General features: G+C 47.3%; 1 protein-coding gene across 5 annotated transcripts in view; it reads right to left on the minus strand.

Moving 5' to 3' along the window:
• Nucleotides 1-14,696, minus strand: part of CHCHD6 (coiled-coil-helix-coiled-coil-helix domain containing 6) — a 195,763-nt gene that overhangs the window by 42,317 nt on the left and 138,750 nt on the right. For all 5 annotated transcript variants that reach the window (XM_045574363.1, XM_045574359.1, XM_045574360.1 and 2 more), the window contains one exon: nucleotides 116-186. In XM_045574363.1, coding sequence (XP_045430319.1) covers nucleotides 116-186 — 71 coding nt within the window. The remainder of the gene's footprint in view (nucleotides 1-115; nucleotides 187-14,696) is intronic.

Raw genomic sequence — 14,696 nt, forward strand, 5'->3', positions numbered from 1 at the left:
TCTGTATTATTACAGAAATTTTGAAATTAGGCAGGTGGTAGCAGGTTTCAAGCCATGTATGAGAATTTTTACAAATACAGGCTAAGTTTACAAAGAATAATAAACAAATTCTTACTTTATCATGCTCTCCATTTTCGAAGCTGCCTCATGGAATTGCTGTGAAGATAGTTTATACATCTCAGCATTCTACAAAGAGAAAAATAGAACAGGTTACCAAAGACTGCAATTTCCCTCTGTCCCTGTCACATGATGCAACTGCATTAAAAAGTGACAGATGCTAGCTAGCCCTGGCCAGGTGACCAAAAGGTAATGGATTTGATCCCAGGGAAGGGTATGAATGGGAGGCAACCGATAAATGTTTCTCTCTCTCTCTTTCTCTCTCTGAAAAAAAAAAAATAATAATAATAATAAATAATAAATAAATAAATAAATAAATAAATGACAGACACTAATATCTTGACCATCATCAAAGCAGACTAGTGATGATCCACAGCTTAGGGTTAGTTCCTACCCTGGACCAACCAGAGCTACAGAATCCTAGCTGAGCAAAGAATGGAAGGACATGGATCTTCCAGTTTGAGGGTCAGCAACACACCACCCATGAGCAAGTCCCAACCTGCTCCCTTGTTTTATAAATAAAGTTTTATTGAAATATGCCACAGTCTGAATTTGTTTTCACTTCTGTGGCTGCTTTGTGCTACAATGGCCAAGTTAAGTTGTTGTGATGAGACTATATGGCCCAAAGAGCCTAAAATGTTTACCATACTATCTAATAAAGAGGGAATATGCTAATTGATCCTTATACTGTTGCAAAGGTAGCATCTCCCGCAGCCAATAAGGAGGGAATATGCTAACTGACTAGCATGCCCTCAAAGATGGTGGTGCCCACAGCCACAAGATGGCGGCATCCAGTCCCCTCATGCCCCACCCCGAGGCTCAGGTAACCAGGGCTAAGGTAACTGTCAGATAAGGCAGTGACAGCAGCAGAGGTGTGATGGGGCGTCGCCCTCCCCTGATCGCTCAGTTGCCTCCCATCCCTGAGGGCTCCCGGACTGTGGGAGGGGGCAGGCCAGGCTGAGGGACCCTCATTCCAGTGCATGAATTTTCATGCACCGGGCCTTTAGTCTTTAAATAAAAAGTTTGCAGAGTCTGAATCTGGTCCAAGCCTTATTTTATAGGTAGGCTCTGCTGCCCAGATAGATGAAGCCACTAGCCCAAAGTCACACAGCAAGTGGCTGTGCCAGGGCTACAGCCCAGGAGGCTGATCCTGAGTCAGGCATGAGTCCTGCTGCCTGCCAACACCAAGGTGCTTCTAGGCATGGTGACTGGACAGAGCCTTGCAGGGTGATTCCGAAGGCACACACTTATAGCCCTTCTGAGGCCTCGGGGGTGTAGATGTACAGAGCCAGGCTGGTGTGGAGACAGCCAGGTTTGCAACAAGGTAGGGTGGATTAAATCCCAGGGGCTACCTCACTGTGACTCTGGGTAAGTCACTACTTCCTTTGTCTCAGGGGCAAGTTCCTTCTGGCCACACAGGTCCAGAATCCAGCACTTTGCACTTGTTTCCCCGAGGAGACCAAAAGAAACACACAGCTAGCCCACCTGCCCATGCAGAGAACTGTGGGGACTGACTTCTTGCAGGAACAGCCTTAAGAATTAAATCACCCAGATCATAGCCCAAGACAAGACCGGCACTCAGACCTTCCCAGGGAGGGTGACAAGATAGCAGCAGATGCCATGCACACAGATAGCCTGGCCTGAGGGGAATGACCCCCTCCTTAGACAGACTGAAATAGGTGCCAGGCAGAGAAAGTGCCTTGTCCCATCACCCATCTGCAGGGAAGGTAACCAAGGTGGGGCAGGAAGTACCTCCCCTAGGACCTACAGAACACCAAGGTGGAGTCTGGACCCCCACCCTTGTGCGGCAGCCTCAGGGAAGAGTCATGTGGGTGATCAGCATGGAAAGTTGTGCTGGAGGGAGCACACTGGGACAGAGCAGTGTAGAAACTCAGCTCTGGGTGGTGCTGGGGTAAGGCCAATGCCAGGCCTTCTTCCCCCAGCCACCGAGTGAGCCTGGGCAGGTCATGCTGCCTCTACCTGGCTCCTGTCCTCATCTCTGAACTGGGGAGATGGCCATCAGGCACACAACTGGGACGTGAGAAAACTCCCACCACACAACAGGTACAAAATATATAGGGGCTCCCCTTCCCTCCTGGCCAGGCTGCCCTGGCACGTGCTCCTGCTGGTACGTGCTCATTCCAAGTCACCCAGCACATTTCTCTCTGGAGCTGTATGTTCCAGCCAAGAGATCACGATTCTTCCTCAGCCAGACTGACATTCACCCAACACTGACTGTTCTGAGTGGAGGAGTAAGGACGAGACGAGTGAGATCAGGGCCTCCCCTCACTCTTCGTGACACCCTGGTGGGGACCGCTGAGACTCAGTTTGTAGTCCAATTCATGAGCCCTCACAAAAGGCTGCATGGTCCAGAGACCCACATTTTAGCTTCCACTCAGGCACATGCTGCAGTGACCTTTGGGTCACTTACTTCCTGGGGCCTTGTTTCCTTGTTCCCTCCCTCACAGACTGGCTGAGACCACGGCCGGTGGTTCCTGGCTCACGATACCCTCCCTGTCCATGGTAGCCGCTACCATTACACCACAGAACTTTCTAACGCTAACCTATGCCTTACCTAAGCACCCGACCCATCTGGGTCTGCTTCCTTTCCCACAAGATAGCCTCACAGCCCACGCCTTCTCCTCTTTGGTCCCCATTTTCCCGGCCCCACCACTTGTCAATGTCCCTTTATAAGAGAGTATCCCCATCCCAGATGGGCCCAGAGTGCTGTTGGTTGACAGAAAGCTCATTGCATCTCCAGGCACACAGACCAGCAAGGGTGAACCGATAAATGGTTAAGTCAACCACAAGCTCAGACTGAGCATGTGGTCAGTAAGATTTGTCACAGGAAGTGCCCACAGGCCAAGAAGTGGTTGTGATTACCCGATGGCAGCTTCCTCTATTGTCCCTCAGAATGACTCAGAGGAAGTCCCCTTCCTGACCTGACCCACCCACGCACCCTGACTTCTAATCTGCCTGCATAGACCCAGACCCACCAGGCATTGTTGGGTGCCCCAATGCTGTTCCCTGGTACACACCAAGGCCCTGGTCGGACTCTGGGAGTGCTGAGCTGGCTTCCTGTGCTCACGGCCTGTGTCCAGCAGGCCTTCCTGAGGCTTCCGAAGAGCACCCAGACCCCTCTGCTGGGAATAGCCGGGTGCTCTGCAGACTCCTGGACCACACCACCACCAAGGGCCTTCTAGAAGGGCTGGCCACAGGCATTCATACGGGAACCCACTGAGTACTGAGACCGGGGTGCCTGCTCCCAGGCCTCCCGGGCTCCCAGAGGATGCCACATCACAAACACAATAGACGTTCGGCCAGTCACCCCAGATGACACTGCGGCACCAGAAAGGTGCCTGGACCATACCATTAGCCTGGCTTCTAAGGAGCTGCTCAAAGCCTAATCTTTTTTAAATATTAAATAATGTTTTTGAAAGAAAAATACATGGTTTAAAAAGGCAAAAGCAGAAAGGACAGAGGGTAGGTATTCGGTGACCAATAAACCTCTCCACAGCCTGGACCTGGAGAGGAAGTCACCTAGGACTCAGCAGGGGTTAGGGAGTGCCGGTGTCAAGAGGTCAGTCTCACCTGGCTCAGAGCCCAGATGGACCCCAGCCCAATGAGTGGGGAACAAAGGTTTTCTTCTTTTTAATCCTTTCTTGAGAAATGAGGATTTTTTTCCCCATTGATTTTAGAGAGAGTGGAAGGAAGAGGGGAGGAGGAAAGAGAAACATTGATGTGAGAGAGACATATCAAAGGGTTGCCTTCCATGTGCACCCAGACTGGAGGTGGGGATCGGCCTGAACCCAGGTAGATGCCCTTGACTGGGAATCGAACCCGTGACCCTCCTGTGTTCAGGCCAATGCTCTAACCACTGGGCCATGGAGGTCAGGGCCAAAGGTTTTATTTTTTAAGCAAGGGAGTGGCAGGGTTGATTTGTATTTCAGAAAGAACATTCTGGCAGCTGTGTGGACGGTGAACTGCAGTACCAGGAGAGTGCCTGGGTTCCCACCGCACGGTTCCACGACGTCTGCACTTGAAAAGGAGCCCTGTTACCCATTCATAAGTCACAGGAAATCATTCTGAAATGCACAGTACTGAATCTACACACATTAATTAACACCCACTGATAGGAGTGAACTATTGTTTCTGGGGGATTTTTCTTTCCCATCAGACTCTTCTGATTCCTGATTTTGGATTCTTTTCCTCTGCCCAATAAACGGTCACCCCCTCCTTCTCCTCCAGCTGCTTCGTATGCACATCTGAAACCAGAAACCTGATTTCCATTAATTAAATCTGCCATTAAAAATTAAATAACGTGAGCAAGAAGGTGTGTTATCTCTACGGGTTTCAAAAGTCACAGTGTTTCTTCAATTACTTCCCAAGCAGTTTTCATATTTCATACTGTCTGATTTCTCCACGGGCCTGGATTTGCAAGATCAAAAGAGAGTACAGGGGTGAGGGGAAGCGTGGTGAAAAGGCTCAGAAGGGGAGGGCAGGGAAACAGTTGTAGAAGGCCAGGGAAATGGTGCTGCTGCCCCCCACCACCACCACCCCAGGAGCTGGGACCCAGGAGTGGGGGAGGCCTGGGTAACCCACTGGCTCCATGCTTAGAGCAGGTCTGGGGATTGTGGACAGGAAGATAACCAGGCTCATTCCAACGGCCTGCTAAGGAGCCACTTGGGAACCTGGAAGCCCTGACAGACGAACAGCTGCACTGAGTGTCATGGGAGGCATTTCTGTCCAGAGGAGAGACAGAATTAAGGTCTAAGGCATGTGCCAGGATCAAGAGAGGCTGCCAGGGTCAGTGAGGATGGATACGGGTTCTAGAGTCCGGTGGGCTGAACTAGGGCCCAGCTCCCAGGAGTTGTAAACATGGGCCAGCATCCAGATTGGGGACATTGGCTTCTTGTCTGTAAACTGAAGACATTAATAGAGCCTCCTTCATACAGTGAGATAATGTATACAAAATGCTCAGAACCGTGTCCGGCACACAATAAGCTCAATGCATATATTAAGAACTTAACACCCAAATGCATATCAACCAAGGAATACATCTGGAAGAGACCCAGCAGTGCTGAGAGAATGAGGGAAGGCCCCTCCAGGATGAAAGCTCCACAAAGGAGGGGCTCACCCGTCTTGCTTGCTGATCTATCCCCAGAGCCCCTAATACTACCTGGCACATAGTAGGCCCTCAATAAAAAGTTGTTCAGTAAATGGAAGTAGGAGGTCAGAACCACCAGAAAAGATCCCAAAACATGCTAAGGACATGGTCATTAGCTTAGTCCAGTGGTCGGCAAACTGCAGCTCTCGAACTAATGACTTTGCCGACCACTGGCTTAGTCAATTGAGAAGGTTTGCTGGGCAGCCACTCCGCAACCAGTGGGCCACTCTGTGGGCACCAAGGACCGAGCCAGGTTTGGACCCAGCCCTGTGAGGAAAGCTCAGATTGGGTGGAGCCCATCCAGGACTCAGGGCCGGGCAGAGTGGGGACTGCTGGGGTTAAGTGAGAATAAGAACTTGGACCCTTTCCCGACAAGTGAGAGCATTTTAACCAATGTTTTGGGAGAAGGTAAGAGCAACATTCACTTCACTAGTCCTTTTCCGTGGCCACAAGTATGTTGCTCACAAGATTCCACAGTTCCCTCGGGCCAGGTGCTGTGGCAGGGACCTGCAAGCACGCTGGCCCCTGCACGCCCAGAGCAATGCTTCAAGGTAGGAATGTCACTCCTCTGCCAGACAAGACCAGGCTTCGCCAGGCAAAGGGTCCCACCCAGGGCCAGACCTCCAGGGAAAGAGGCAGGACCCCAGAACAGGCCTGTCAGCCTCACACTTGGTGCCCTTGCCCTGGGCCCAGAAGATGCCCAGGAAGAAACATCACAAACTGAAGGCCACGTGGAGAGAACATACGTAGAAAACTGGGAAGCCCAGGACCCTGGCTGCCTGGGGAGGTTTCCCAGCAAACTAGTGAAACTGGGGAAGGCCGGGGGTGAGGGGTCAAGGAAGTCCCAGAACCTGAGGACAGGAGAACCCCAAGCCCAGGAGCAGCCATCACGCCCTGGGCCAGTCATCCAGCAGATGTAGATCTCCCAATCCAAATTTCCAAAGCTTCCCACACTCCCAGGAGAGCTAATTTAAAAGGAGGAGGGAAAATGCATTCAGGATTTGGAGAATCTCTGACTGGAAAAGAATAATAAACACAAAGAAGACATGAACATAAGTATTTTGTGCAAAGTTCAAATAATCAATAGAAACTTTTATAATGCTTAGGACATGCAGTCAGCCAGACTATCAATGAATGAATAGCAATGCAATTTGGTCAAGTGTCTTAAACAGCTGGTTCTTGGCTGTTTATGAAGTTGGTCAACGATGTCTTTGCCCTGTTTCCCTCCTCCTGGCCCAGCCCCTTCCCAAACACTCAGCTGACACCCAACCTAAATTTGAAAACTAATCCTTCTCCCTCACCCATCCCCTTTGCCCTTGAGCATGCAATGAATAATGGGTACAAGCATTCTTAGAATATTGCCCAGCATGTCAAGATTTAATTTTCTTCCTTTCATCCAGCAAATAGTTATTGAGTGCCTACTGTTTACTAAGTTTTGCTCCACAATCAGGGGGCACATCAGTAATCAAGAGAAATGGTCCTTTCCTTCATAGAGCTAGCAGTCTCGATATGGAAAAGCAAGAAAACAATTCTACTTGGTAATAAACACCATAAAAAGACACAGGGGTCAGGGAGTTGAGGAGCAACAAGATGAGGGTGGGGAGATTTTAAATAGGTTGATTCAGGAAGGCCTCTCTGCTGGGGTGACTTGGGGTAGATCCCTGAACAGTGTGATGAGGGAGATATGATTTGGGGAAAGGCCCTGAGGTCGGACTACTTGGCATGTTCTCAGGAAAGCAAGAAGAGCATGGATGGGATACATTAAGACGAGAAAACAGAGGCAGTGGAAGGACATAGGGCCCGACCACACTCACACAAGGTTCCACACTCACACAAGGTTCCCATTCTTGGATTGGCTGGAAGCCACAGGAGGGTTTGATCAGGGAGTGATACAATCGGATTTCCATTCTGGAAGGATCACATTTGCTATGTAATGGAGAGCCTACTAGGAGGAGAGAGTGGGCTCTAAGCCACCTGGAGGCTGCTGCAGGACAGGTGGCCGGGCATTCACCAAGGGGTGCTGAACCTTCTCTGCACCGTCAGCAGGGGAGAAGCAGACCCGTACCTCGGTCTCAGCTCTGCTGAGTGGAAAATGTCCAGGACAACCAGTGGAAAAGTCAGGAAGGCTGTGGGGATATATGTGAGGAGCTCATGGAGTAGTGAAGTCCAGGCTATGAATTCCATAGCTTTTGCTGCAGCATCTACTCGGCAAGTATTAGCTGAGTGCTGAAATCCTCTTTGACCCCCAGCAGATCCCAGCTCCATTGATGGTCTGATCTCAGAATTCCCTCTTCCCTTTTGTGGGATGCCGCCTCCAGAACTCTCCTCTCTCAAACCCTCATCTTCTGGTTCTCTCGTTATGTGTCTGCTCCCTGCATTGCCTGCATTAGTAAATACCACCGCACCCCCTCCAATTCCTGCATGGCAAGCGACCTGTCAATCATTGCTCTTGGGGCCCCCAAATCAAGCTGGCAAACACATGTAACTCTGCCTCCTGCTTCTCTCTCGATGCCTTCCCTTTCTCTCCCTTGTCACTGCTTTCATTCAACCTTTATTATCTTATGAGTGGACTACTATGAGAACACATCTTATTCATATGCCACACTGGTTCTCCACCATCTACAGAGCAACGTCCAAGACTCTCCCTTTGAAATTGACCTCTCTAATAAATTACTTTGGCACTGCCCCCGATATGCTCTGTACTTCATGCCGTGACTCATCGTTTTCCAAGCCTCCATCATGTTCTCTATACTGTTTTCTCTGCCGATTCTTCCCCACCCACCTGAGAAACTGGTTCATGCTTTGATACCCAACAATGCCCCTCTACTGGGCAGTCATTCCTCTCCCATATCCCAGGCAAATTAATGATTCCCTTCTTGGTGTCCTGACTGAGACATACTGTACGGCAGCACTTCCCACAGTGCACTGCAATCATTGACTAATGTGCCTGTTCCCTCACATGGACTGGGAACCATGTGAGCTCAGAGTTCATACTTGAAGAATAAATGAAGGTGTTATTACTCCACTCACTCTGATCTCTGGACTCTGTCTCCTCCACATTTTCAGTGTTGCCTCAGCACTGATGTAATTACCTCCAACCTAAATTGGCCAACAACTCTCTACCTGGTGGGCCTCCAGTCCCTGGCCTAGCCTCCTTGAATCCCTCCTCCCCCCCCCCTTCAAGGGCACAGGAACGTTCCACCTGGAGCACACACCTAATTGTGCCAAGACCCAGATTATCCCCTCCCCCCTTCTCTAGGGCATCCCCATCCTGCCCTTCCAGACACCCCTCCATCCTTGGACATCTATTCCATGTCCTATTTCCCAACACACCTGGCTGGCTGCCATCTGAACATCATTCCCTAAGGTGTTAACTGCTAATCAGAGTGTTGTGACAGTGGCCTTAAGTGAGGCGTTCATATAATTCTTTGCATTTGTGAAGTCAGAGGAAAAGCAGGCTCTCTGTCTTTGTTGTGTCATTATGAGGAGTCAAAGGCACAGAGCTGCGTTTTTCTGGACCACACCTCTTCTGTGGGTTTGGCCCAGTCTCCTAGCATTTCTGGGTGTGTGTGTGTGACTGAGGGTGGGGAATGAGGAGTCTCCCCTTACAAGGAAGTGAGAATTATACAGCCTTGGGCATCTAGCTATATGTATGTACACATATGCACACATACACACTTTGCACACTGTGAAGCATTGAATAAATGTAAAGCTGTGGTAATTAGTAATAACCGTACAGATTTTTTAAAACTTTTTATTTACACTGAATGCTAACCTGTAGCCACCAGACCTCTGGGTGAGTGCTCATCTTACCAGAGTTGTTCTTCATTGTGTATTTGTGTCTGGGTGAGAAGACCCACCTCTTTGGAATACGGTCAACCCTCGGTTCTCAAACATCTCTCATCTCAAACAATTCACTTCTCTACCCAACAGCCCTTTCATGTTGATACCTGCATGATCAGGTAACAAAGAAGACTATTCTTGAGTATGAGTCAGTTTACCACTAAACCTCACATTGTTAACATCTCAGGAAATTGAGTATTTTCATATGTTTTTGGCTTTTGTTACTGCTTATCATTATTAAAATTTTAAATTTTATTTTTTTAAAGAATTTTATTGATTTTTGTATTTTTTTTCTTTTTTTTAATTTAATTTTATTTTTTATTTTTTAAATTAAATTATCTTTGTACATATACTATTGTATTTATTTTTTTTCAAAGAGGGAAAGAGAGAGGGAGGGAGGGAGGGAGGGAGAGAGAGAGAGAGAGAGAGAGAGAGAAACATCAATGTGTGAGAGGGAAACATTGATTGGCTGCCTCCTGCACACACCTCTATTGGCAACCTGGGCATGTGCCCTGACCAGTAATTGAACTAGCAACCTTTCAGTGCACAGACTATTTTAATACATCTAATCAACTGAGCCACATGGGACAGGGCTAAAATTTCATTTTTTTTTACTATACATTACATTTCCTTTTTGTTAATTTTCATTTATAGTTCATGTCCTTTTTGTTTGTAAAGTGTTTATAGATTAAACAGTATATAAGACATGCACTGTATATAAGAAAGGTTAAAACGGAATCATTTGGGGATCTGGAACAGATTAATTCAATTTACATTATTTCTAGTGGAAAAAAATGATTTGATTTTTTTTAACAGCCTTCAGAAATGAATGAAGTTTGAGAACCAAGGTTCCATGTATTTGTCAAGACTGCAGTGGTCTGATGGAATCCTACGGTCCCTCACAAACAGGTGAGCCATCTGCAATAGAAGGGGCTGGTCAGAGGTGTAGGTTAGCGCCTGTCTAATGGGAAGACTTTGTGTTGGAGTGCCAAGAGGGATCAGAAAAAATAAAGTTAGAGGAGTAGGATTACTCAAGAAAAATTTCATGGAAGAAGTATGATAAACAGTTAAGGTTAAAGTGATGTGTGGGGGGGGGGGGAAATATATATATATATATAGTATGTGGAAAGTAAATTTCACACTATGCAGACCTGGGGATTGTAGACCAGGATGGAAACCCTGGAACCAAACTGAGGTCAGGGAGTGGGCATTAAAGTAGAAAGGAAGGCAAAGAGCTTTAAACAGCTGCTAAGCACAGAGCAGCATTTAACCTAGATGGACAGAAGCCATGTGAGGGCAGACAGTGAGAGAATTCAACGGTGTGCTTGCAGTAAACAGGACAGACAAGGTAATCTGCCACCGTAATCATTCCACCCGCGGGTGTGCAAGGAGGCAGGGCCGTCTGACGGGCAGCATCACTGTTCTCACACAAAAGCTGGGCAGCCAGCCAGGCCTTGGTGCTGCTGGTTAGTAGTTGTTGTTGTTTTTTAACATTTGCAGAAACATATTTGGCTAAATGACTATCTAAATAGCTTGAAAACAAAATACAATGCACAATAGAAAATAAAAATTAAAAAAAATCAATAGACACGAATTTTAATTCCAGTTCTGCAGCTCATTGGTGATCTGAGTACTGCTGCTGTGAATTGCTGATTCTCTGCAACAGAGAACAGCAGAGTAAAAATCTCAAGGACAAACCTGAAAGCTGTGAAAAGCTCCGAGGCTGGGAACTCCACAGTTAAGGAACAAGGGAAATGGTATGACAAGGGTTTTGCGGTGCAGACCCTCTCAGGCACTAGTTACATCAGCCCTTCAGGTGCTGTGCATGTAGGTCACAGAGGCATTAAACAGATGTTCTGCCTCTTTGTGCTGATCCGTGAACTTCTGCATCCAGATGAACTGCAGAGGCAGGCTCTGGGCATGGCACCGCACTCAGCGATTCTCAGCATTAGGACACTCAGCCCTCTGTGACGGAGGCCAGCCACACACGCCTGAAAGCAGGCCTTTAGTTCCTCTCGGAAGACTTGCAAGAGAGGGGAGATCCCCCAAGCAGGCAGCTAACAAGTTTGGACACCCTGCTGCTTAGGACCTGGGCCTCCCATGCAGCTGAAAGTTGCCTCACCTCACCTCTCTATTACACCTCCATCTGGCCAGTCTGAGGCAGTGTGGCAATCTGAGGCCTTTCTGATCAAAGGAAGGCTCATGCACTAGCAGAACCAGCATCGCCTGCAAGCTTGTTAGAAAGCGAGAACACCTCAAGCTCTATCCCAGACCTGCTCTGAAGCTAGGTCCCAGGTAGGCCTCCTGTGGGATTTGTTTCAATAGCACTACATTAACTTTTCAAAAGTTTGGATGCCCTGGATTGGGTCCTGCCCTCCTTAGTTCACCCTTATATGTCCCTATGGTTTTTATACCTGCAACTCCATGTATGTGAAATTCCTCTCAGGCTTCTGAAGGCAGCTGTGCTGTGGTCCTTAGCTTGGTGTTTACGCTCCAGGCCAGTAGTCTCACTCTGGTGGAACATGAGAATTACTGGGTAACTTTCAGAAGTCATGCCTGAGCACACCTGGAAGAGTCTCATGAGGATCTGGGTAGGCACCCAGGCAACAGTATTTTAAAGAAACTCCCCCAGAGGATTCTCACGTGCAGCTAAGGTTGAGAATCCACTGTTGTAAGGTCAGGAAAACTTGAGCTTGAGACCTGAGATTAAACCCTGGCTTTGCCACGTATTATTGGTGACTCTTTAGGCAAGTTACTTAACCACTCTGTGCCTTGGTTTCCTCATCAACCACATGAGGACACTGAGAGTAACTGTAAGGTCTGGTGGCTCCCTCACAAGGAGTGCTGTAGGAAGGAGGGAGACAGGAAGGGTACAATGGTACTCGCAAATGATAGCGATCAATGGTACCATTTCACTCAGGAGACCTTACCCTCCAGTTATCCTAATGCCAGTCTTCTCTTGCTAGCACCCAACCCTTCCTCTAATCGCATGGTCTCAGACCTTCCCCAAATCCTGCAGGCACTCTTTGGAAAGAGCCCCAGTTGATCTATGTTCCAGGATGAAGAGAATATCAGTACAAGATGCAGCCTGACTAGGAACACGACGGCCTCCTCCTTCACACAGATTACTGGCATAGGAACATGGTCATTATTTTTTCAATTAGGTTTTCAATTTCTTGCTCTCTCTCTTCTCTTTCTGGCACCCCCATGATGTGAATGTTGGGATGCTTGAAGTTGTTCCAGAGGCTCCTTAGGCTATCCTCATTTTGTTTTGTTTTTTAAATTTTGCTGTTCTGATAGGGTGCTTTTTGCTTTCTTACCATCTAAGTCGCTGATTTGATTCTCACCTTCATCTACTCTACTGTTGATTCCCTGTAAATTATTCTTCATTTCAGTTATTGTACCCCTTATTTCTGACTGTTCTTTTTATGTTACTGATTTTCTCACTAAGTTCACTGAGCATCCTTATAACCAGTGTTTTGAACTCTGCATCTGGAAGAATGCTTGACTCCATTCTGGTTAGTTCTTTTTTTGGAGTTTTTCTGTTCTTTCATTTGGGACATGTTTCTTTGTCTCATTTTGGCTGCCTCCCTGTGTTTGTTTCTATGTATTTGAGACCCACAGGTTGAGAATCACTAGCAGGGTAGCCTAAGAACATTGAAAAACACAGAGATTTACATTATGATTCATTTACAGTAGCTAAATTACAGTTATGAAGTAGCAACGAAAATAATTTTATGGTTGGGGTGGGGGGTCACCACCACATGAGGAACTGTATTAAAGGGTCGCAGCATTAGAAAGGTTGAGAACCACTGCCCTAGATCAGTGGTTGGCAAACTCATCAGTCAACAGAGCGGCAAACAGCAGCTCGCAAGACGCACTTTGTGGAATGATAGTAAATCCAAGCTACCATTATACATGTCCCTACAGGAACTGATGCCCGTGTGAGACTCTCACAGTATAACCTGAGCACGGGTGAAGCTCAAAGCCCTTTCTGCTTATCCAGGGACCCACTTGCCCCACTAGTCCTCAACAGACACACATTTAATGTGCTTTTCCTCTTCTCAAGTTTCACATTTCCAGTTGTTTTTAAATCATTTATTGAGGTAAAATTAACATAACATAAAATTAACCACTTTTCAAGTGGCGTTTAATATAGTCACAAAATTGCAGAACAACCATCTCTATGAACATACATGTATATGCATGAAGTCCCTGTTCTCAATTCATTTGGGTATGTACTTACGAGTGGAACTGACAGATCCTATGGTAATAATGTTTTTAACTTTTCGAGGAACTGTCAAACTGCTCTCCACACTAGTGAATTGTTTTTACATTCCCAACAGCAATGCATGAGTGCTCCAATTTCTCCATATCATCATCAACACTTACTCTCCTCTTTAAAAACAATTATAGTCACCCTAATAGGTGGGAAGCGGTATTTCATTGTTGTTTTGATTTTTATTTCACTAATGACAAAGGAACATCCTTTCATGTGCCTCTTGGCCATTTGTGTGTGCTTGGAGAAATGTCTATTCAAGCCCTTTGCTCATTTTTAAATTGGGTTGTTTGTCTTTCTGTTGTGTTGTAAGAGTTTCCCCTATTTCCTTTTAACTCAGTTATTCTAGTCAGAACTTTCAGAATATCTTCACTCTCTCTTTACCCTGAGAGTCACCGATTTCTGTTGTTCTGCCTCGGAAATGCATCAAATCCTTTTCTTCCTCTCTGCCCTCCTTCCCAAATGCCCTACTTCAGGTACTCATTGTCTTTTTCCTAAAGCAATCATTATAGCCTCTATCTTTTCTCCCCAGCTCCAAATTTCTTCCACATAATGGCTAACTTCTATAGTATAAACTTAATCCTGTTACTCCTCTGTAACAGTTCCCAGCTCCTGGCATCTCCAGGACAGCCTGAGCATCCTGGCTTGGTGGCAAAGCCCTCCTCAGCCTGCTTTCTAGTCTCCTGAGTCCATATGCAGCAACTCTGCTCCCCGGAAGCTCCATGCAGCTGAGTGCCATTCACAGGGCTGCATGCTCAGTCACGCCCTGGCCAGTATTGGCCCCAGCCTAGAAACAATCCCCTCCGTCTCTCTGGAAGTTCTAATTCATCCTATCAGCTCTCCAAATTCATTTCTTTGGAGACTTATGGTGGTGCCACAGCATTATTCTTAACGGGCTCAGTCACACCCAGGGTGCCCTTCCTGGAGACAGTGCCCACTCAGGAGACTCCTTAGGATTGTTGCTAACTGGACAAGGGTGGGTTGGACCACACAGTGGGGGTACAGCCTGGAGCACACAGGAGAGTGGGAGAGGAGAGTGGATAAATGGATCAGGAAGGAACAGGAAAACACCACTAAAAAGAGCACGAATGGGTCACAAGGCAAAACCAGGGCAATAGGCTAGAGGCCTTAGTTACCCAACACCTTCTCACCTCTGAGCTGTGGGTAGCTGTAGGGTGGCCTGAGCATAGCTGTAGGCCTCATAATCACAGTGGCAAAATGCAGAACCCCCACAGATGCTATGTGCTGAGCTGAAATATGTCCCCCCAAATTCATATGTTGAAGTCCTCA

Source organism: Pipistrellus kuhlii, unplaced genomic scaffold (assembly GCF_014108245.1).
Source record: "Pipistrellus kuhlii isolate mPipKuh1 unplaced genomic scaffold, mPipKuh1.p scaffold_m20_p_6, whole genome shotgun sequence".
NCBI lineage: Eukaryota > Metazoa > Chordata > Mammalia > Chiroptera > Vespertilionidae > Pipistrellus > Pipistrellus kuhlii.